This window comes from Sander lucioperca, chromosome 5, assembly GCF_008315115.2.
Source record: "Sander lucioperca isolate FBNREF2018 chromosome 5, SLUC_FBN_1.2, whole genome shotgun sequence".
NCBI classification, from domain to species: Eukaryota; Metazoa; Chordata; class Actinopteri; order Perciformes; family Percidae; genus Sander; species Sander lucioperca.
In genome coordinates, this window is record NC_050177.1 from 33,942,829 (window position 1) to 33,966,129 (window position 23,301).

General features: G+C 39.2%; 3 protein-coding genes across 9 annotated transcripts in view; 1 reads left to right on the top strand and 2 right to left on the bottom strand.

Annotated features, from left to right (window-relative positions):
• The window catches only part of rasgrp4 (RAS guanyl releasing protein 4), a 19,613-nt gene extending 16,866 nt beyond the window's left edge, over positions 1–2,747 (top strand). For 4 of the 6 annotated variants that reach the window (XM_031285351.2, XM_031285337.2, XM_031285370.2 and 1 more), the window contains 3 exons: positions 200–331; positions 435–649; positions 1,429–2,747. In XM_031285351.2, coding sequence (XP_031141211.1) covers positions 200–331; positions 435–649; positions 1,429–1,539 — 458 coding nt within the window. In that variant the 3' untranslated portion in view covers positions 1,540–2,747. The remainder of the gene's footprint in view (positions 1–199; positions 332–434; positions 650–1,428) is intronic. The other 2 variants (XM_031285343.2, XM_031285361.2) reach the window with 2 other exon arrangements.
• LOC116040089 (heterogeneous nuclear ribonucleoprotein U-like protein 1) lies at positions 2,592–17,881 on the bottom strand. 2 transcript variants are annotated; one of them, XM_031285327.2, is made up of 16 exons: positions 17,623–17,881; positions 16,878–17,134; positions 15,042–15,344; positions 14,217–14,430; positions 13,982–14,055; positions 11,489–11,628; positions 10,810–10,909; positions 10,579–10,691; positions 10,106–10,369; positions 9,712–9,834; positions 9,502–9,630; positions 6,951–7,119; positions 5,917–6,180; positions 5,579–5,727; positions 5,259–5,480; positions 2,592–3,486 (listed from the first exon to the last, which is right to left on the bottom strand). In XM_031285327.2, the coding sequence occupies exons 2-16, from the start codon at positions 17,098–17,100 to the stop codon at positions 3,370–3,372; spliced, it is 2,604 nt and encodes an 867-aa protein (XP_031141187.1). In that variant the 5' UTR covers positions 17,101–17,134; positions 17,623–17,881; the 3' UTR covers positions 2,592–3,369. The 2 variants fall into 2 exon arrangements, with proteins under 2 accessions (XP_031141187.1, XP_031141177.1); XM_031285317.2 differs by having other exon boundaries at positions 5,579–5,730.
• A 1,993-nt stretch (positions 17,882–19,874) lies between these two features.
• opa3 (outer mitochondrial membrane lipid metabolism regulator OPA3) lies at positions 19,875–22,251 on the bottom strand. The gene is made up of 2 exons (XM_031285388.2): positions 22,040–22,251; positions 19,875–20,864 (listed from the first exon to the last, which is right to left on the bottom strand). The coding sequence occupies exons 1-2, from the start codon at positions 22,179–22,181 to the stop codon at positions 20,536–20,538; spliced, it is 471 nt and encodes a 156-aa protein (XP_031141248.1). The 5' UTR covers positions 22,182–22,251; the 3' UTR covers positions 19,875–20,535.
• Positions 22,252–23,301: the final 1,050 nt, after the last annotated feature.

Below are 23,301 nucleotides of genomic sequence, written 5' to 3' on the forward strand. Positions count from 1 at the left end.
AAGTTAAGGGTCAAGCTCCCTCATATTTTGGTCCAGGTTTTGAGATATCTTTCTCTGAGAGTTTTGCTGCCACCCTGCCATGTGAAATACATTTATTTTGTGGTCCTCAAAGCTTTGAATCGACAGACCTTTTGTAGTTTGACTGAACTGATCCTTTAGGTAGCAGTGCTTCTGTTAACATTTGTTTTCTGTCTCTCAGACTGTGGGATAAACTGTCACAGACACTGTAGAGATCTGGTGGGAATAGAGTGCTTGAAGAAACACAAAAACACAACTGGGTCCTGCCCGTGCACCCCGGCCCCCGACTCAAGAACCAAGGGCAATAACTGGAGTAAGACCTTTCTCTATTATATGCAGAACACAACGCCTAAAAATTCCCTTCCTATTAAATGACCTCAAACGCAATAAACTAATGGCTCATTGTTCCCTGTCAGGTTCAGAGGAGGAGGCCTTTGTTTTCCCCCACAGTAACGAGACAGAAAACAACCAAGGCACCTCTCCTTGGAAAAATAACAGCGGTGATTCGACGCTGTCGGACCGCTCCACTCAGACAGATCCTGGAGTGTGGACACCTGAAAAAAAGGACAAGAGGGGAAACCACCACAACTCTCTCGTACATGCATCCCCAGAAAGAAAGGTGAGACAGGACGTGAGTGCAGGACAGAGTTTCTCAATCTTTTCTGTTTTTTTGTATCTTAGTCACTAATGTTCATGACCTCAGCAACTGAAGACATATCAGTATGTCAGTGCACATTTCTAAAGTGACTCCATGTGGGGTCACTACAGGAGCTAATAAATGATGAGTCAAACACCAATACTGGCTGCCTGGAGTTTAAATGTACTACTTTAAATTACTCACTTTACTGTAATTTCCCTGAAGATGTTGAGCACATTGTAAAATCTGTTTAAATTCCACTGGTGTGCTTACATTTACAAAGTGACGTCTTTACAATCATTTAAAGCCACTATGTGTAGAATCATTGCATGATTATAGCATATTTCAAAGGATTTTCATAGCACAAGTTGTGACAAAGTTTAAAATAGCCTCTGTTAACTCACCCCCAACGCCAAACGTACCGAGCCCATAGTTTTAGTTTTATTTACTGAATTTTGAAGTACAAAGGTGGTAAATATAATTTCATTTTTGCTGATCAAAGAATTCAAGAATTATGTATGACAAATTCAAAAGAAAAGACCACAGACAACACTGTCAACAGCTGTTAAAAGGACAATTTTCTCTGCAGATAAAACTTTGTATGGCTCTTCAGTGTGAAGTCAAACATTTCATTTTTTTTGCGTGAGATTTTTGATGAACCAACTTTTTATATAAGTTTCATCACTAGAAAATGAAATGGTTTGTTTTCCCACAATAAAATATTGTTTCTGAGTTTGAGAACAATTTTCTTTATTTGTCTTTCCTATTTACAGGTCAACACACTGCCACAGAGGGCCCGAGGCTGCTCCATGCCCGGTTCCTTCTTGCAGGAGAAAATGGAAGAGCTGCAGCTCTACAAAGACAAGAGCAGAGAGCCAGACTGAGCGCTCCATTTTGTAACATTTCCCCCCTTATGGACAAAAACATTCCGGCACAACCACATTTCTTACAAAGCTGTGTCCGACTGGTGCCGAACTTATGAGATTTACTTGCCATTCATATAAGAATGCCAGCAACTATGGACTCCCTCATATTTCAAATGTGGTCATGCCATGTCTTTATTATTTTATTTGTCATTCTTGTTAGTTTGGCTAATTGTGTAGGCTTCAAACATCGATTGTACTACTGTAATTTATGAACACCTCATTTTGTTTTTAGAACAGGTGCCTTGGTTCTCTGGTGCTAAGATTCAACCTCAATCCATAAGGTCATTTACATGACAACAGACATGAGGGTTTCCTGGTCCTATTTACACATAATAAATGCAGGGTAGGAAATTAACACTAACATTTTCAATTTTAACTTTGGCAGCTATGTGACAACTCTGCTCATGAATTTGGAAAGTAAGCTGGCAAACCATTTTCATAATTGCCATTTGCTTTGGGTTGGGCGATATGAAGACATGAGACAATTCGTCAACCAGTAGAAATTGCTATACCATGTATAAGGTTCCTTTAATATCTCTGGTTATATTAGGCCAGCCAACCTAGCTTATGTTGCAAACATGTAAATTACTGAAGGGCTTTTTTGAATAGCAATATTGGATTTTTATCGCTACAACAAAATGTATTATTACATACAGTATATTGTGACTTTGTCCAAATCACCCAACCCTAGTTTGGTTGGTAATTGTGAAAGGAGCTTGTGAAGTCTGCTCCATAAACCACCGCAACTAGCAGCGGAAAACGTTTATTTCCTGCCCTGACAACATTTTGGACTCTCCAATATCTCCAACAGTTCATTCAAGGTTCAGCAGGACTGCACTGGAACTTAACGCATGCTACAGAATTGGCATATTTTTTTTTTAGCTAAATGCTTCTTTGTTTTGTCCTTTGTCCACAATGTCAATCTTGTTGAAAATAAGAAAGATAAACCAACAATGATAAATCATGCAGTATGTGTTGTGTTTGGCAGAAAAAAAGATTAACATCTCCAGGCGTATACAATTGCATTTATTGTATAAAGACAAGAAGACAGCTCGGGTAACTGGTCATCAGATTTTCATTTTCTGGTAGAAAAAAAATGAGTGACAACTAGATTTAACTATTGGACTCAATGAACAGCAATCACAAAGGGATAAAAAAAAAAAAAACTGCACATACAACTACTCAAGAGTGGCAAAATATTCTTCTCAATCAAAGACGCTTAAATACTACAGTATCAACACCTATAAAAAAAGGTTTCATAATGTTTGAATTCTATTGGTGTGCTCACTCGGACACTGAAAAGTAAAGAGCAAGACAGAGGAAAGGGTTGTGAAGGTAAAAGCATGCATTTTGTTCTTTGTTAAGCTTCTCAAAACGAGCAAAATTATTTCAGGCCTTGCTGTATTTTCCTGCCCTGTCACGTTTTCACACTATGCATCCTAGGAATATACAATTAACTCTTCAATCTGTAGGAAATGTGGACTTTGCAGTTCAACAGACGTCCACATTAAATGCATAATAGATAACATTCATTAAATGTTTTGATACCTATCATCTACCACCTCACAGTCACTGCTTAGAGTAAGACTTCATTCAGTAAAAAAATGAAAAGACAAACTGTGTACAGTTTCTGTGCACATTGATTGGTAAGGAATGAAGGCTACCGTGTTAACCCAGACAGAGAAAGTTATGGTTGGGGACTTAATGTGAGAATGTACAAAATCAATTTGCTGCAGAGGTCAGAGTGTTTAGGACACAGGTGGATGCAGGTACAAATGCAAAGCGAAGCTACTGGGAACCAGAAGATGAGCCTAGGCTGCCCTGTCCAGGGTAGCTGCCGTACTGGCTGTAATACTGGTTCCACTGGTTCTGGTTCTGGTAGTACTGCTGCCACTGCTGAGCATACTGGAGAGAGAAACAGAAAACAAGTGCAACCATGAGAACATGTTTACATTTTACAAACTTTACCCTGCTTTTCTATTTATGCACCTTCCTTGGCACAGTGGATCACTTTCAGAAGGAATACTCCACCCCAAGTCTATCTTGTGAGAGTCAAACATTAAAACACCTGCTGGATTTTAAGATGGCTTTAAAGTGCTCATATTATGCTCATTTTCAGGTTCATAATTGTATTTAGAGGTTGTACCAGAATAGGTTTCTGTGGTTTAATTTTCAGAAAACACCATATTTTTGTTGTACTGCACATTGCTGCAGCTCCTCTTTTCACCCTGTGTGTTGAGCTCTCTGTTTTAGCTACAGAGTGAGACATCTCACTTCTGTACCATCTTTGTTGGTTGTCGCACATGCGCAGTAAGTACTGCTAGCTAGTCAGAAGCAGAGTATGAGGGCGTGCCACGCTAGCAGCTAGGCGAGCAATATAACCAAGGGGGTAAGCTTCTCCTCACAATGCGTAGCTCCTATGGCGCCATTTTGATGCTAACAAGCACTCACCCCCCTGTTAGCATTCCATTGACTGCCATTCATTTTGGCGTCACTTTGACATGCAAATAACTTTACATCTGAAGCGTTTAAAGACTCTATTTGTCCATTGTTTATTTCTAAAGAAACACGACAATGTATAAAAGGCTCCATTACCTTGTACCTCACGTTATGGCTCCGTAGCAGAGGTTTTTATAAAAATAGGCTAACGATTGTGTCATAACCACGCGACTTACTGTCGCATAGTAGAGAAATCACCGTACAGTATAGGAGAAGCTCGCAGGCAGTTTCGACTTACATTAGCTGTTTAAGTTTAACTACTAATGTTAACTAGCATTTTAGTTAGCAATAATTAGCCTGTGTCCATGTTTTCTCCTTACATATACCTACGCTCTTCGTCTCTGCAAGATTGAGAATGATTGAGATTTCTCTTGGCACAGCTACCAGAAGACTTACAACTTTCAGACAGGTTGCTCACGTCACATTTACGTCGTCTCTTTCAGTTGGAGGCTGCGCATTAACGCTCGGCACTCACCGGAAAAGTGCTTCTAATATCCTTCACAGGTCTCCGTCCAAAACAACGGGTTCTGTTGGTCCATTCTATATACAGTCTATGATTATAACGTGTGTTACAAAGTGACGCACGTTCGTCTCTGAAGTAAAGGCTGGACTACAATAGAGCTGTTTGGAGCAGTTTGTGAACAGTGTTTTCTGTTGGAGATGGTAAGTCCCTTTGGGGTGGACTTTGGGCTTTTTCACTTTGTAAACCTATAATGTGCACAAAAAAAAAAATTATATATATATATATATATATATATATATATATATATATAAAAACACAATAAAGGAAAGGGGAAAAGCCAAAAAGCATAAGATTAGCACTTTAAATAGTGTGGTTTAGTCCTTTGTGCATGGCAATGGCTAACTCAGATTTACAGGATAGAAAATTGGAAGGGGAAGTTTTTATTTTTAGGTTTTCTTAAAAGGGATTTTGATTGACTTTTTTCTGCCATGAAAACTTTACCTTTGTAAAACTGAGTTACCAAGGACATCTATTGTAACTACAATCAAGCTAACCACAGCCACTATCACTGTCTGGCCTTTTACCCAAAATGAATTTGGCTCTGTGTCACTGGCAAGCCCACTGGGGTTCTAGTAACCTAGCCTAGCACAGATCTACGTCCACAGACAGCTCTCTCACTCCTCCACCTCCCAGTGTTTTGTTAGCCATTGCCTACCTGCTGATATTGCTGGTTGTAGCTCTGTTGCTGCTGCTGTGGCTGTTGTGCCGGCTGCTGCGGCTGCTGCTGTGGCTGTTGCTGATGGTGGTTGTACGTCTGTGCAGTGGTAGGTGTCTGGCTGTAGCTCTGGCTGTATCCCGGGTACTGACTGTAGTTGCCGTAGTAATTCTGGTTGTAGCTGCCCTGGTTGTAGCCTTGATTGTAGCTCTGGCTGTAGCCCTGGAGGTGAAGCAAGAAGTTCAGGAGAATTCAATTATTTACAATTAAATTTGTTTGTTTTTTCTTAAACTGTATACATGATAGCTCATGTTAATTACCTGGCTGTATGCTCCCTTGGTGTAAGGGGCCGGGCGATTGTAGCTTCCTCCAGATGGCTGGCTGCGGCTATATCCAGCGCGTGCATCAGAGCCTCCGTCGCGGTAGCTGCTGCCCCAGCGGTTCTGGCTATAGCCGCCACGACTGTAGCCTGCTAAATAAACAAAAATGTTACAACAGCAATATACATAAAACTTGACGGTGAACGACATACTAGCCCTAGTTTTGCCTCTCATGTATTATTGCATTGAAATTACAGAACTAAGCGAGCGATCATACTATAGATATAGATACTCAAGATAAAACATAACGTATGAGGTATACCGACTGCTCCGCTCACCTCCTCTGTATCCACTGCTTCCATCCGCACTGCGGTTCTGGTAGCCACCGCGGGATCCATCACGGCTGTCGTACCGCTGGAAGCTACCACCGCCACGACCACGGAACCCGCCCTGCCTGTTGTCAAAGCGTTTATCAGGGGGCGGGCCAGCCTTGCGGCCCTCCTCATTGTACTGCTTCAGCAGATTTTCAGCCTCATCGCGCTGCAGCTCAATGAACGTCACGGCCTCCAGGAAGTCGCAAGCCTCTGGGATAGTAAAGTTGGCTTGGAGAGTGACAGAGATGACCACAGGAGGAGAGAGAGACAGCCCATCCAGCAAGAGATGGATGGAGAGGCAGAGAGAGAGAGAGAAAGAGAGGGGTAGGGGGTTGTAGTGAGGACCAGAGCAGCCACACCACCGGAAGACAAAATGAAAAATAATTACAACCATACAGTGGCAGGTGAAATCATAGAAAAACTAAGAGCAGATAGATGAAAGCAAGATGACAGGGTAAAGGGAACAAACATCAGCTCCAGGGGAACATGGAGGAAACATTTGTTTAAGCTGACAAAGGAGAGGTAGGAGTTCAGTAGAGGTGGGGAGGGGGACAAAAAGGACAACTAGAAGGTTGGTGAGAAGAGGAAACAGCACTGCAAACCAAGGACAGCTGATGTAATGCTGTTACAAATTTACTTCCACCAACTTCAGCATGTGACTGCTTGTAAGTTTGCTATTTGGAAACATCCTTTTTAAGGGAAGCAAATTGTGCAATATTGGCACTATTATATTACATGACCTCAACCAGGACCATGTCTCAGTTTGCAGTGCATTAGAAGTAAGCTGTATGGCAGGTGGCAGATAGAGGGCAAAAATAAGGAAGAATCAAATTCATGTTGGCTGTTTAAAAAAAATGTCCAGGTCTGATATCTGGCCAAAGGCTATGATGGGGAAGGGGGGGAGGGGGCATCTTCCAAGTTTGATTTTTAGAGACAACACATAGAAAAGTAAAAAGTAGATCTGGTGTTTTATTTGTTTTGTTCCACAGCATTCCTACCTTTCATTTCTAAAACAGCATGATCGGGCACATCCTTCCCCTGCTCATTGGTTTGCTTTAATGTTCGTTCTTTAAAATCCTCGTCCGTGGGACAAATTACAATAGCCTTGCGTTGAAAACCTTCAAAAGGACGCATTTTTCGTCTCCTTGCTGATCCATATACATTTGTCTAGCAATGGTGACAAGAAAGAAGTAGAAGCTTGTTTGTTATTGTTTACTTGTTATGGCTTTCCACTGGAAGGAAGCTGGAACCCTGCAATAATGAAGTGAGAGAGGTTTGGCTTGGATATCAGTCTACGCTTTTACTCAAGTTCTAATGGCCTCTCGTCACTCCACAGACTTACCTCATAGTCTGCATTCAGGTGTCCAGTGGCTGCAGATACATGTTAATTATTGACACAAAAAGGGACCCCACGAATATTCAAACTGACTATACGGTGCCTCAGTAGCTTAACATAAGACATACAAGTTCAAGATCAATCAATAATAAACGTTCAAACTGACATTCATCGTGCTTACTCAATTACGTCTTCATGCAGTGACAATGTACTGCTTGTAAATATGTTTCAAAGTGTTATTACTGGATTCTGAGCAATTGGAGGTGTGAGCACCCTCTTAATATAAATCGAGTATGTGTGCCTTTGCAGAACTGCAGTTAGGATAATGAAATGTGTGATACCATGCTGTATTACTTTTAAGATATAATCAATATTGTTTCAGTTTATTAATTCAGGTTCAGAACCAGAATGCTGGTTCAAATTCTTTGCATAGGATTAAATAAAGAAAATATATTGTGAACGCAAAAGCCACCACATGCAAATTTAGGCAGCCATATACTGTAATTTGCAATAAATACTGAGATATTAGATGATTTCTATTGATTACATGCTAAAAAATATAAATATTCTATACCTTGCCTGTGATAATTGAGTTAGTAACCCCAGTATTAGCCATATCCAGGGCATTATGACAACTGGGAACATCATTTTATTTATTTATTTTTTTGCATAAAATGCAATCTATGCATGAAAATCATTTGTGATTACATCTTGTTCTATCAATACTGTCATTTGTCAAGCATAGCTAGACTTTAAAATCACTATCTCTGGTCCGCCATATTGTAAAAACATGTCATATTCCTGTACTGATGCATGTACTGTACGTCTAAATGTCTCTCAAAATGTGGTATCAAGATGTTTCTTAACAAATCCTTGTGTGTTTGAAATTTGCGTCGGTTGCAATTCAGAACAGGATCTTAAGAACAACCGCTTAATTAGGCTAATTTACAGGTTAGATTCAGAAGTCAAACAGCCACAAATCTATAGTACAAACACAGCAGATGTTAAGAATAAAGTCAGCGGCATACGTTGTGTCACGTTATCCAAACAGAGGACTAGCTGTCACCAGCAGTTAAACCACTCAACAACAGCAACGTTTTTGGAATCAGCACAATATTCAAAGTAACCACTGCCATCAACAACAATCTCCCTGTCAACGGTAATCAGTGGTTTCTACACTGACCAACAGAAATGCAACACTACATGACACAACAATATTCATTTTAGCATAAATTCTATAGTAATGTCACAACTGATGTTTATATCGCAACATTGTAACAATCTATAAAGAGGATACCAAATTATTCCTAAAAATAGTACCGCCAGAATCTACTACTTTCTATTAACATCTACAAATCAACCACATTACACATTAGGAATTTCCCCAGTGTGGGATTAATAAAGTCCATCTTATACCTCTGATAATTCTTACTTTTTACAGACAATTCTCTTTTTCTGAAGTAAAACTTTGTTTTAGCATAACCAACCTAACGCTTATCGACGAGAGCATGCTACATAAAAAGCAACTTTCTATAGTGACGGGTCCCCCCAACACCTACCTTGACTTACCTGATCTTCATACGAACTCTAGTCCGAGTCAAGACAACAACAACAAATATAACCTACCTGCACATACTCACAGTGTCCACAGAAATGCCAGCCCATCAGACCTACCTACCTTTATACACATTTGCTGAACCAAGGATCTAAAAATCTAAAAACCGTTAGTCATTACTTACCTTCAGGGTCAATTTATTAAAAAACACACTCAAAAGTTCCATGAATCTCACTTAAAAATAGCTTTTAAAAGAGCTATCAACTCTGTGTTATTAAAATTAGCAACGGAAGGTGTTTTTCTTACTCACCAGTCAGAGCTTACTTGTTTCTCAACATCTTTACATAGTCATGGTTTACTTGTACATTGTTGGAATTCACAAGACAAACAATACTGTATTATGACAAGAAATAGCAAGTGCAAATATACTGAGGAATGAAAACATGAAATATTCTGTCACTTATGAGAGCCATTAATCATTTCCTTTTACAATACACGACAAGCAAGTGACAAGAGGGTGATCAATGCTTCTTCTACTCTATAATACACAGAGCCCCCCTGAAAGATAAATAAATAGTCCATTAGAGAGAGTGATCATCAGGGCACATTGACTGACTGTGGCGAGTATCAGAGCAGAGTGTGGGTGGGACGGCAGTACCTGATCTAGGATGTAGTTGCGTCTCTTGCGGGCAGCAATCTCAATCAGCCTGTTCAAACACTGGGTGGCCTGCTGGATCAGAACATCCCAGCGCCCGGAGTAGTTTTTCTGGCGACGCAGACCCATCACCTGCGGAACAAATATTCACATGGTTTTATAGTCCATCGCTGTCTTATTTGACTGTCTGTTGGGGGGTGGTCCCAAGCCAACCTTCATCTTGTCCATGATGGCATTTGTGCCCAGGATGTTGTACTTCATCTCAGGGTTAGTCGCTGCATGCTTCATGGCCCAAGTGGTCTTTCCACAGGCAGGCAGGCCCACCATCATCAAGATCTGAAACAAGTGAACAAAGAAATTAATTCTACTTCATAGTACCAGTTCCTTTTAAAATCAATAAAAGAAAAGTCACGTTTAAATGTATTTTCTGTTGATCAATTTGTCCAAGAATTCTAATTAAATCTATATGACCTATAATATAAATGTGAAAAATTAAAACCAAAACTGAAAAAGTTTGAGATTAATATGTTTTTATAGGCACTGTACCTCATTAACTTTGTAAGCAAAAAGAGCCATGCATTGTTTTATAATTTCAACGCTGCCCTACCTCGCATTCAGACTTGCTGGCCGGTCCCTTAGTGCCTCTGATCTTGTCTTCCATGCCAAGATCGTGGATGTAGGTGTATCCCTCTGGTTGGGGAAAGTATGGCTGCTTCTGTCCAAAGTTGAACTCAACAGCACAATTCTTCACAAGGACGTGAGGGAACAGGGCACGGCCTGCCAGGGCCTCCTTGGTTGTCTGGAAAGCCACTCCCAATGATACTCCATTTTTGGAAAAGCCAATCTCCACCTCGTCACCTTTGTCAAAGTCCTAAAATAGAAAAGCCCCATCAGATTAACTTGTTAATACTGTACTGTCAACAACATGGACAAAACACAAGAATTACGCAAAATTATTACCATAAATATTTTGATACTACTAATTATATAAAAGGATGATAAACCAGTACTTCCAAATTATCCTCATATGATGCTACTAAAAGAAGATAATGGAATCAAATTACTGTTGCTAGTACTTACAATGTAACAGCCGATGACGTCATTTTCACCAAACTTCTCACCAAAGTCTGCAAACTTACAGTCAGCAGATTTCTTTCCTGTTCCTCCATATCCAAAGGAAAAGGGCTCCTCGCCTATGACAAAACAAGAATGAAACGCATTGTTACTATATTAGGCCAAACCTCTATTTTTCAGAAAAGTATCATTCATATCAAACATCATCTTGATTGCTTGGGCAATTGCTGCTCTTACCAAGCTGAGTGCTGCAGTGGTTGAGTGACCATCCAATTCTGACCACATGGGGATCTGGCTCACTTCCGGGCAGGTGCTTTACATTAATCTCCTCATTGACCTGAAGTGCAGGAGACAAATCAGGTCAAAAACAAGCCTAGAGGAGACTGTCAGGGAATATCTAGTGCCGTAAAGGAGCAACAAGTCATTACATTGGAAGGTAGTTTACAAACAAGGATTTAAAATTACATTGTTTTTTTTTGGACAAGTAAAATCTCCTAAATTCCATTAACAGTGTGTTTAGATTAAATTCAAGGTGAGGCAGTGTGGGATTGTAAAATATTCCCCACAATGTTAGTTTTCAACAACTAAGTATAGTGCAAATATATGGTGCTTATACCGACATGCTAAAATGTAAAAAGATACTGTATGTTAATAATAAACAAAGAGGCTGCTCATCCACGGTTATAAAAACAAATACACAGAGCCTGTCTCATCAGTATCAGGGACCATGATGTCACATGTGGACACAGTATACAGAAAAAGAGTTTGTTTACAGTAGCTCAGTGTTTCACCAGACAACATCTAGCTCTGTCAGAAAAGTAAGCACAGCCATCTAATTGGTTGTATCCTTGAAGCCCAGGTCTGTCTCATTTTAAAACCACCATGACTTTAGAGGAAGATACTTATTACTCATTACCTTCATCTCATAACACACACGACCCTTGGTGACACCATGTGTAGCTCGTGCTCCAGCCCACAGGTAAGCGAAGCCTTCAATGGTCAGTGGGTAACCACTGTAGCGATCTCGGGACACTTTGAAATGCAAGTCACAGTTGTCTGAAAGGGCACCAGAGAAGAAAGATTTTGAATGTATTGGTTTGTAAAATCCTATGTTACAGGCCAGCATTATAAACGGAAAACTTGACATAGACATTCACGGTTCTAGCCTAATGCCTACCATACACTAGAAGACTTTGAACAGACTTAAAAACCAAAAAAAACAAAAAACTAAAGTCTGACACCATCTCACATCTAAAGACGATCATCTCACATCTAACGTTAAACAATGTCATAATATTTAAAGACTACGACTAGATTCGTTTTGAAAAATTTAACCAAGCTAGCTAGCTACTGCTAGCGTTAGCTGGTAACATAAGGGAAAGTTTGCCGATATTCTTCCGTACATGCAGATGAGGTGGCGGCAGTACTCGGAGGTCCGCGTTTATCAGCCGGTAAAACTAGCTCAACGCTAGGGCTGGGCAATATGGAGAAAATCAGATATCACAACATTCTTGTCCTCATACCTCGATGTCGATATTGTGGCGATATTATAGGGTTGACAATTGGTGCTTTAACAAAATATCTTCACAATGAAATTTAAGATAAATAATCTTCAGTAATGTGGATATAATAACTAAGTGGGTAAAGGTAAAAATAATAGAAGAGCTAGAACAGTCTGGTAAGTTCAGAAAATGACATCACTTTACTGTAATGCAGCCTTTAAAACCAGGAAAAGACAACACTTACGCCATTTACGATATTACGATTTCCAAAATCTAAGACGATATCTAGTCTCATATCACGATATCGATATAATATCGAAATATTGCCCAGCCCTACTCAGCACGATGCCATAGCAACCATAAACAACACTGGCTCTAGCCGTTTGCCGCTTCCTGTTTGCCGCTGGAGGGAGCACACCCATTGGTTGTTGACAATGTTCACATGATTTGACTTCACAACCAAGACATAAAACTTACGTTGATATCAAACACGTTTAATTTTGCCAAAACGTCAAGGCAGAAAAAAGACTTTTATGACCACCTTATGTAGCGGAGTTAATAATTCCACTTGCCAATAAAAAGTAACTTTTCATTTGGCTAGTAGTTTCCACATGACAGACTTTTTCTGTAACATGAGCGCCATCTACTGGTGCTATTCTGCAGACTTTAGGGTAAATTCATACACACCATCACCAGTCTGCAGTAGCCTGTTTCATGGAAAGTCGCATATACTGAGCTCCACTGTTATAGTTAGGTAAACGTGTTCATTGTGATAACATGTTAGTATGCATGTAGTATATCTACACGGGAGGTCTCAAATTTTATATTAGAGACCAGTTTTGTTATGTTTCTTTTGTTTTAGCTTAAATGAAAAGGCTTACCACGTTGTGTGCCAGCTTGCTCGTCTGGTTGAGGCCTAGCTTGATAACTTAACTTTTATGATACAACTATGGCAACAGTAAACTGAATACTTTGTTTTCATTTTTAGCTAACTGGAGCTCTTTATAGCGACGAATGTGATTGTGAAACACTGTTCTGCTATTTACCAGAATAAACGGCTGTGATAGCCAACGAAGAGTGACGGCTTCGTCTGTAACACAACACGACGCAAGAGAGAGAGTACACAACCGCTACACTTACACCAAACAATTAAGACGATGGGAGCATGCCCCAACTCTAGCAAGACTCTCACGATTTCATTCCGATATTGGAAATGAGTTTGCTACAGTGGAACCGCTTGAAAAGTCGTTAGGTGTAAGGTTGGTATAAGCTGCGCAATGGAAAGACGCAAGCAGATAAAGTATGATTTGAACCAGCTTTGGCATTAAAATGCCTCTTGTGGGTTTAAATGAGCGCTTGCCTCTGGCTGGCAACACGGCCTTCTACGGCCAAAATGACTACAAGGTCTGTATGAATCATCTTGGTTTCATAATAAAGGTAAAACATCTTAACATTACCTGTGCCAAGACTGATGCTTCTCTCTTATTTTCTTCGATTATTATCTTGTGATCTTACATTTCTATATGCTTTGTAACTCTGGAAAATACTATATTAGCAATTGAAACACAAAAATCTCGTGTTTGGTATTTGGGGAAACTCCTGGTGAAAGACCTTATAGTATGTGACCCCAGCGCCGGTCAGTCATGTAGTATGAAAAACGGAAAACGACTACAAGGCTCCCAATTACAAGACAGCAAGTTGGGTAGTGCGAGTACAGCGATCCGACGTCTTTGAAAGTACTTAGCTTTACATGTCATTGTGAAATGTACCAACACATTATGGGGATATATAGCTCTAGGGTACAAATCTGGTAAGGCATGAGTTGCAGCACTGCAAGTTTTGGAGTAGTAACTACACTGCAGATAAAACATGATCCAGCTATGGCTACATTTGATCCTCTTACTTACATGTATCAATTGTAACAAGAGTGTCATCTATGGGCTCCTCCTCATCTTCAGCAGGGGGCTGTGGTGTGCGGGACCTGTACAATATCAGCAGATTATTATTAAGTTAACAGCCTTTACTGACACTTTCTTTGACAAGAATTCATATAAATATGCGAGTCAACAACTGTACGTTTCCTTTATTGTACTACCAACTAGAAGCCTAACTCAAAATAACCCAATTTAAGGATCAGTATACCTTTTTTCCTCGCGGTGCTCATAGTAGCCGTAGCTCCTGCTCTCTTCATGTGGTCTCTTGCGGCCATGGTTTCCACTTTTTTCAGCTTCCACTTTGACTTGCTCAGCTTGGTTTGTGGCACCTGGCACGTCCGGATGTTCTGTCCCGTGATTATCCTGCTGTGGGTCTCCAGCAGCCTCAGGGTCATCTTCCATTTTGACCTCCACTTTGACTTCTAAAATGATGAATGAACAATGATGGTGAGCTACACATTCAGTGTTAAACTGTACAATAGAGCTTAGTCAAAAAAACACAGCTTTGAAATAAATCACATTTAGCTGACAATGTAGTAAAGAGACGTTCTTTACTTTACATTCTATAGTTGAATGTAGACCTCCCTGACAGCGTCATAAAAAATGTGATAGTCTAAAGCTCCCACACTATTCATCACGGAGCTACTGCATTCCCTTAGATTATGCAACTTTACCAAATAACTTTGGATATTTTAAGTTATCCCCGCACATATTCCATATCAAGTTGTCAGAACCATATTTTTGCCTGTCTCATTTATAACACGTTATAAGAACACAAACATTGATCGAAAACCCCAGGGCTCCAGACTGCAATTTTGCGACCATTTTTTTCTGCCAGAGTTGGCCAATGTGTGTGAGAGGGAGAGGGTCTGTGAGTGATTAGGTCAACTGCGTGGATAACATCATCTACACTCATCTGTCTCAGTGACATTTGGAATTTACAACATTCCACAAAATGCAAATGTAGGCAAAAACACTTGGCTATGGGCCATGATTCATATTGCATGTTAAGCTGAAAACGGTTGAAAATCACCTTGTTTGTTTTCAACCTTCTCCTCTGGCTCTGGAACAGGCTTGGGCTCCTCCTTGGACATCACTTCCGATTTCTGTATATCAACGTCTGCTGTAAAGTCAGGCATGCTGTGGCCCGAGTCCGAAGTTGGTTGACTTTCATAAGGCTCGCCTTCCGCCTCCTCATCCTCGTAGTAACCACCTGAATCACAACCCTCATCTTCCTCTTGAGGAACATCACCTTCGCCACCACCATCAACGTCACCATCGCCTTCACCATCACCATCGTCGTCACCTTCACCTTCGTCCTCAGCTACTTCTGCATCTAAAAAGGGGAGATCCAAAACTTTTAGTTCTCAAGCTTGTAAGAACAGAAAAATATGAACTCAACGCACCCGTGGAACTTTTGTTTTTACAGTTTGTTCTGGATTTAATTTCTCATCTGCAAGTTCACTTCCGAGCTCTTTCAATTAAATCTTATCTTATCCTACATATCTACACAATATTGGTGAAATATTCTGGTTCTGTTTGAGTGTTTCCGATATTTTAGAAGAAGGCGGACAATGAGCAGCTGACAGACAGCGAGTGAAAGAGAGAGACAGACATGATGATGATGTGTTGTCACACAGACGACCAGCGATGTGTGCTCAGAACAGCTTATGGATCTGAAAGTTATCATCCCTTAAAACATATACAAGTCCGTAAATTGTGTGCACGGTTGAAACGGCAGGCTAGTAAATGCCCTGTTTTTGGTTCACTTCCTGTATTTGGGTCGGATCTGTTCTCATCTGAAGTGAACCGAACTCTAGTTCACTTGGAAGCGAACCAAGACCCTTGTTTTAAAGCGGACCAGAGTTCGTTAAAAATAAAAAAAAATAAAAAATCCGCACCAGAGTTCGGATGAGCTTTCACACAAGCCCAAACAAACCTGACTATCCGACCAAACGCTCCAGGGTTCGCTTTAAACGGACCAAACAAGGTAGGTGTGAAAGCAACCTTAGTAATAGCGACAACTTATTCACACTATTATTATGGTAAAACTTTGCAATTAATCCGCAGTTCACATGCATTCCGAATCGTGAGTGTTGATCCGTAAAGACCACGGATCAAATATGCTCTGTTACACCACTAATAGAGAGTGCACACAACTTCAAACCAGGCATAAAATGCAGTCTATCATTGATTTCATGAAGCTTAATTTATAAACAAGCTAGATCTGATGACAATGAACTCTTAAGTTCATATACCACACTTGCACTAGAACTGGCTCACACTCTACTGTACATATCAGACCTATAGTGCATACACCGTATTCATATCTCCATTCTGTATAGGTTTTAGAATTACTTGTACATTCACATGCTTACACTTTTTACACTTATATCTGCACTGCCTACTGTAACTGCTGCACATGCTCATACTATTCACACTGCATATATCCTAGCTTATTCATTACACACTGTTCATACAGTTCTAGCATATTTATATCCATCCCTTAGTGTTTATTCTACATTCTATATGTATTATAGAGGTGACTGTTTATTCTGTACAACACAGTACATTATTCTGCACTTTGCTTTTTAAACTAATAAGATAAATTGTTTACATGTGTTTATGTACGTATGTGTATGCATATGTTTACATACACCTTTTCATATAAACACTTATATCCGTACATAGTAATCCAATGTTGACCGTGTTCAGCTTTGCTGTCCTTGTTTTAAACCATATGTCTATTTATGTGTAGGTACTTTGAGAGCAACAAGCTGGAGTCAAATTCCTTGTATGGGTTCACACATAGTTGGCCATTGAAGCGGATTCTGATTCTAAAAGTATAATCTATCAATAGGGCTTTTACCTTGTTGCTCTTGGACATCCTCTCCATCTTCGTTGTCTTGCAAGTCCTGACCGTATACATCTTCCTGCTCCCCTTGCTCCGAGGCATCAGCCTGAGCGTCAGCCTCCTGAGCGGCTTTCAGCCTCTCCACCAGGTCTGCCTTGAGGCCTTTAGTGTCCAGGCCGCGGCGCTGGAGCTCCTCTTTTAGTTCGTTGACTTTCAGTTTCTTCACGTCAAAACTCATTGTGTCTCAGATATTTGTTGTCTTTATTTGTTTGCTAACAAAAGAGGGGGGAAAGAATAAAGTAAAGCTTTACGTTACAACATTGCGTCTAACTTTCAAACTGAAATGTGATGGCGGCAGAGTGTCTCAGTCAAACAGGCTACGTTAGCTGGTTAGCTAGCTAGGCTAGCTACTGTACAATTGTATCTGGTTCCACTTAATGTCTATAAACTGTATAATACCGGGTTTATAACCGCCCTTACTTAACTATATAGTTTTTTTAATTGCGGACATATCACCGGAATATTTATTATTCGCTCCAAGTTGTCGCTAGGTGGCTAACGTTAGTAACCTTCTTAGCCTAGCGCTAGCTAACGTAACGTTACCGACAACCGATGCAGGACAAGTAACTTTAACTTTAAAACTATACAAATTGCAAGTGTTTCTCTATTTTGTACGCAAGTCCTGCAGTCAATGCATAGTTTGCTAAGTGTATAATATGGTTATGATTTAAAATAAAAACAAAATAAGGTTGAGGCCTACCTCCTCTCAGGCGAGTTGCGCGGGTCAGCGGTGATAAAAGATGAGTGTGTTGCTGCTGCCCTCTAAGGGTCGGAAACCAGACCGAAACCTACAACCGGAAGTCAACAAGACGAGCACATATTTGCAGGTATAATCTTATACAATTTAAACCCGGTATGCACGTGTTGTGTCTACTAAACAACACGCTTTTTTGTAAAACTTGGGTGACATTTAACAGCAAAATGTGAGGGAGATATTAGCTTAGTTTGTGTGTATGTTACTCGTCGTCACGCACTTGGAACATTCGAAAGTAGGAAGTGATGCGGTGTTTACATTAAAAGAATCCTGGGTAGTGTAGTGTTATAAAACTACCCGCCTTATCACTTTGGCCTAAAGTCAACTTCCCAGTTCAACTGGAACGCACCAATGTTCGCAGTTTACTTAGGATGAAGTGTACAATTTACAAATATATTCTCTAAAGTCTGGAGCATAGACTGGAGTGAGTAAAGTGGGGTGATTTCATCTCAATTCTTAATTTAAGATAAGATCATAGACTGTTAATATTAATATTTACAGTCAATGGATAAGATACACTTTATAGACCCCTAGCGGAGAAATTCGATTGTTGCAGCATGGCTACAACAAAAATAAATACGTAGGCCTAATAAATAAGTAGCTATAAAGTATAAAGTATAAATACATTATAAGAGGTAGTAAGTAACCTTACATAAACTAAAAAAAAAAGTATATAAAGAAAATAGAAAGTATACGAGTATTTGGAGACATGACAATAGACATGATAGTGGTACTTTGTGTTTGCATTAATATAATAGAATATAATGAAAGAGTGCGTTATGATATAGTAAAGGATATGATTCATGGTATAAAGTGAAGTGTAGTGATATTGTTAATTTTATTTCCGTGCCAAGCCAAACATTTGGCCCATCCCATATGGGATTACAAGACACCACTATTTTACAGCCATCTGGTCTCGCATATACAAATCATGTGGGGAGATACACAAATAACAGATTTTTTTTTTTTTAAATGAAAAAATATTAAATAAAAAACCAAAACAGTATGTACAAACAGATATCTACAAATCATCTCGGTAAAGAGCTTTTTTTTCTCTTCTCCCAGGCTATCTCAAGATAACATTTTATATGTTTCACATGTGAACAGCCATCTCAGTATTTCAGTATCATCCATATTTACAAAATCAATATCTGTTTTTATCTTACTAAACAAGGCATTACCCTGTTCACAATAAAAAGAACAGTAGAAAACAAAATTGAACTTTTTTTCTATATCATATAAACAACACATCGGACAGATCCGTTTTTTTCTTCTACATTATACTGTATATAATATAGAATAACAATAGTAGGCTATGACATATAGTATAGTGCAACTATATAACATACTGGTAATATAGCCTGCCCTATAGTATCAGTACAGTGCAGCAATTTTCAGTCAAGTTTATATTTTCTAAACGTGTGTGCATTGGTGAAAAGTTATCCATTAAAAGTAAGGTTTACTCAAGTACTGTAGTACAAATTCGAGGTATTGTACTCCACTTTCTACTTCTACTCCAATACAGAGGGAAGATATTGTATTTTTTACTCCACTATAATTATGTGACAGCTTTAGTTACTTTACAAATTCAGATTTTTACAAGTGCAACTGAAACTATTAGTCGATTAATAGAAAATGAATGACAACTATTTTAAGTGTTTTGATAAAAGTTTCATGAAAAAATGAAATGATGGTTCAAACATCTCAAATGTGAGGATCTGCTGATTTTCCTTTTAATAATCTTTTATTATTTTGAGGTTTGGATTATTTATTGGACAAAACAAGCATTGTGAAGGTGTCACTTTGGGCTCTGGGAAATTATGACTACACTTCTTACTATTTTCAGAATTTCTACAAACCAAATAAGCTATCGATTAATGGAGAAAATATTCAGTAGATTAGTTCATAAGGAAAATAATCATTAGTTGCATTCAGCTACAAAATAGTCACACAATTAGCTACTCCTGAACTATTTACAGTACATTATATGATGATATTATATATATATTGGTGGTCACAGGAGACATTTTTCTGCATTGAGTACTTTTATTTTTTAATACTTATAAACGGTAACTTTTTCTGCACCTTTACTTGTAACAGATGATTTTTACTGTGCATATTAGTATGTTAACTTAAGGGAGGGATCTGAATTCTTCCTCCACCACTGCTTGTGTGTAAAGTGACTTTGTAAAGTGATATTGACAGCAAACCATTTTATTTGACACCATCCTTTTACAGTTGTCATCACATCCAATTTACAGGAACCATAAAAGTGATTTACAGTGTTTAAATACAACATGACATGTCCATGAAACTGTAGGGGAAGACACTCTTAAAATGATTCAATAATGTGTTAATTTGTTGTTATTGTGGCCTTCAGTCAAGTGCACAAAATGTTGCAATATTATTATATAATCCAGTCACTCACAATCAGGGCATGACATGAAGCATGAACATCAGATAATAGGGAACTCTTAAATATAAAGATAATGCAATATGCTGTTGTGCTGTTATAAAATATATTACCTTTAAGGAAGCCTTTGCCTTTTATTGTAAATCTTTATATACAGCCATCTTTATAATGAACATGCAAAATCAACCACAGAAATACACTATGAATATCATAGCAATCCCCCTTTACAACTAGTTGCTCAAATCATGAGCTAATAATAGCACTCAAATCCACAGCTGATATGCTATATCTCCACCTTTTACACCCAACTCAATTGGCTGTGGATGGTGTATGAAGCATGGTCTTAATCAAGCTGTACATATGGCAGTACTATGTTGTTGCACTCTTGTTCTTGTTCACACAGACCAACATACAGGGTCATGTCATTTAGCAAAGAACCAATGTTATCACTTTTTAGTGGGAACAGGAAAGGACAGCAGTTGCCTGTTGATCTCCCTCAGCTGAGCATCTAGAGTCTCTGTGGTTAATGTTAGTTCTGCTAGTTGAGTCTGTAGGCTTGTGATGGTCTCGTTCTGCTCCTCTTCTTTGCGGCGAGAGTTAGCAGCCTGCCTGCTGTACTCCAGCACCATACATCCCCCACCAATGAGGAAGATGACTGCCTCTCCCAGCAACTCTGCACCCAGCTCTGCAGCCGTGTCCTCATTCAGTGGCTTAATGACGGAGCCACGGAAGCCCATGATCCGCATCTTTGTTCTCATCTCAATCCAGTGGTAAACTGTGATAACACAGAACAAACAGTGCACAGTTCCAGTTAGACATTCAATATGATATCTGGCTGTATTTCACACTATGCTTCAAATGATTTCAAAGTGAACAGTTAGAAATACATGTGGGAATGCAAAGAGATGCATGCGTTGACATATGCACACACATGCGTATTTTTTAAGTTTTTTTTACAGTTTGTGATGTACACTTGACTTTGTAGGGAGCTTAGAGCACACTAATCCTCAAAAGCACAGTTTGGTGGCGCTAATTTAAATACGTCAGTGAACATTTTGCAGTCTGTACCAGAGGCCAAGCCTTTAACAACCACCACCAGCTGTGAACTAACACAAGATAAGACAAACCTTTATTGATCCCAAGCAGGGGAATTTGGTTGTTGCAGCAGCATAAGGATAGCATTACAAATGAGTAGATAACTTAGGTAAGAGGTATGTAACAACAAAAATAAGCATAAAAAAAAAAAAAAAGAACTATACAACAGCATTGGAGACAAAAATGACAAGGTACAGTTGATAGTAGAGTAAAAATCAGTATTAGCATAGTATAAAAATTATAATATGGGCTATGAGATATAGTATAAGGTGAAAGGTAGTAACATATACCATAATATACAGTATTGTATAGCTTCACACCAGAGTCTAATATAGGAAAGAATTGCTCTCCTTGTTTAGTTTCTCTTCGTTTTATTTTGTGTTAACAGTATACATGTTATAGTATAGTTAGAGCTAGCTATAGGCTTCTTAGTTTTTTACAACTGCTTTTGAGAGTTTTGCTAACGTTACAGTATAAATTACAGTGTACAGTTAGTATTTTGGCAGCTTTTAGTACGACTTAACTGTCAAATGTGTCTAAACAACAGAACACAGTGGCTTGTCAAAAATGTTTCCATATTCTGAACAGAAAGTGAGGCAAAAGCCATTCAGAGTGCTGTTTGTACTGACAGCAAAGCAAATGCTTTCATACAACCTGTTCAATGACACAGAAGGCCCGCCCTCATTAAGCTTGCCTGGCTGCTATTGGTCAACCAGATAAACCCATGGAAAGTATTGGGTAAGAGATCTTGACAACTACAATCTAATTGGTTCTAGCAGCCCTCGCTTTATCCCTCGTCTGGGTGTCTGACACAGCAACTAGCGGTCATTGGTAGCCGTTAGCTCGGTTACTCACTCTGTGCCGGTGGCCCACAAATGTAAGTCTTAAAGAACTCGCTTCTCCGGGCTCCTGCTTTTATTCGGTTCGCTATAGGTTTGCTCATCTGCCTCACTCCGAGATAGAGGAGCTTGGCGATAGGGAAGGCACCGACAACCATCTTGGCGGAAACACTTTCCCAGCATAGGTTGGGGCCGCACGTAGAGGTGACGCGGTGACGTTAAATGATTAGTCAGTCAGAAACCCGCCCACGTTTTTATGACGTCTGTAATACATACATTTTTGTATTTTTATTATCTTGGCAAAATTTCACATTCACAAAAGTTTATTTTTATAATAGAAACGCTTTATTTATTTATTTATTTTATAAATGGAAGAAGAAAGAAGCACTTTATCAGAATCAGAAATTCAAAATCAGAAAAAGGGTTTATTGCCATGGTAAGTCAACGCAACAGTGGTTGGTGCATACATAAACAAACAAACATATTGAACATGAATATGAAATAAACAATACATTCAAACCACATATATACAAAATATCTGTTTAAAATAAGAAAAAAAGAGGCTGAATGGATTGAGCATGTGCAAAAAAAATATAGGCCTATAGTAGGCTAGGCCTATGTGCAACGGCCAGGTGCCGTCCAGGATGTAGGTTAATGCAAAGTGTGGTGACTAGGGGTGGGTGGTGTTAAGAGTTAATGTCAGTGGGGGTCCGGGGCCTTGTTCATAAGGCTGACTGCAGAGGGGATGAAACTGTTTTGTACCAGCTGGTGATGGAGCAGCTGAGGATGGACTCAATGATGGCAGTGTAGAAGTGCACCATCATTGTCTTTGACAGGTTGAACTTCTTCAGCTGCCGATGGAAGCACATCCTCTGCTCGGCTTTTTTAATGAGGGAGGTGATGTTGAGCTCCCACTTCAGGTCCTGGGAGATGATTAATCAATAATCCCTCAATAGGGAATTTCAATGTTTACACTTTACTGTTGTTACAATACACATGCTCAAACAGGACACATATATAGGGCAAGCTGTTTAAACATTTAATCGAACCACACTCCTATCTGTAATTACATTTTAGATATGCATTATAGCATTTTTCCTAGTCAAAATTATATTCTCACTAGTTAGAATGGTAATTAAAGATTTCCACAATAACATTCTTACTAGTAGAAATCATATGATATTTACAACTTTAATTGTAGCCTACTAGTCAAAACTACATTTAAGATATCTTTAAATACTTAAAGAACAAGTTGTGTGGCTGTTTTAACAGCTAGAC

Bases quoted from the DNA above. Each gene is read 5' to 3' on its own strand.
- opa3 (XM_031285388.2), bottom strand. From the start codon at position 22,181: ATGGTTGTCGGTGCCTTCCCTATCGCCAAGCTCCTCTATCTCGGAGTG. The intron at 20,865-22,039 runs GTGAGTAACCGA...GTGTTATCACAG, and splicing joins TTGTGGGCCACCGGCACAGA to TTTACCACTGGATTGAGATG.
- LOC116040089 (XM_031285317.2), bottom strand. From the start codon at position 17,100: ATGAGTTTTGACGTGAAGAAACTGAAAGTCAACGAACTAAAAGAGGAG. The intron at 5,731-5,916 runs GTGAGCGGAGCA...TTGTTTATTTAG, and splicing joins AAGCAGTGGATACAGAGGAG to CAGGCTACAGTCGTGGCGGC. The intron at 3,487-5,258 runs GTAGGCAATGGC...TTCTCTCTCCAG, and splicing joins ACAACCAGCAATATCAGCAG to TATGCTCAGCAGTGGCAGCA.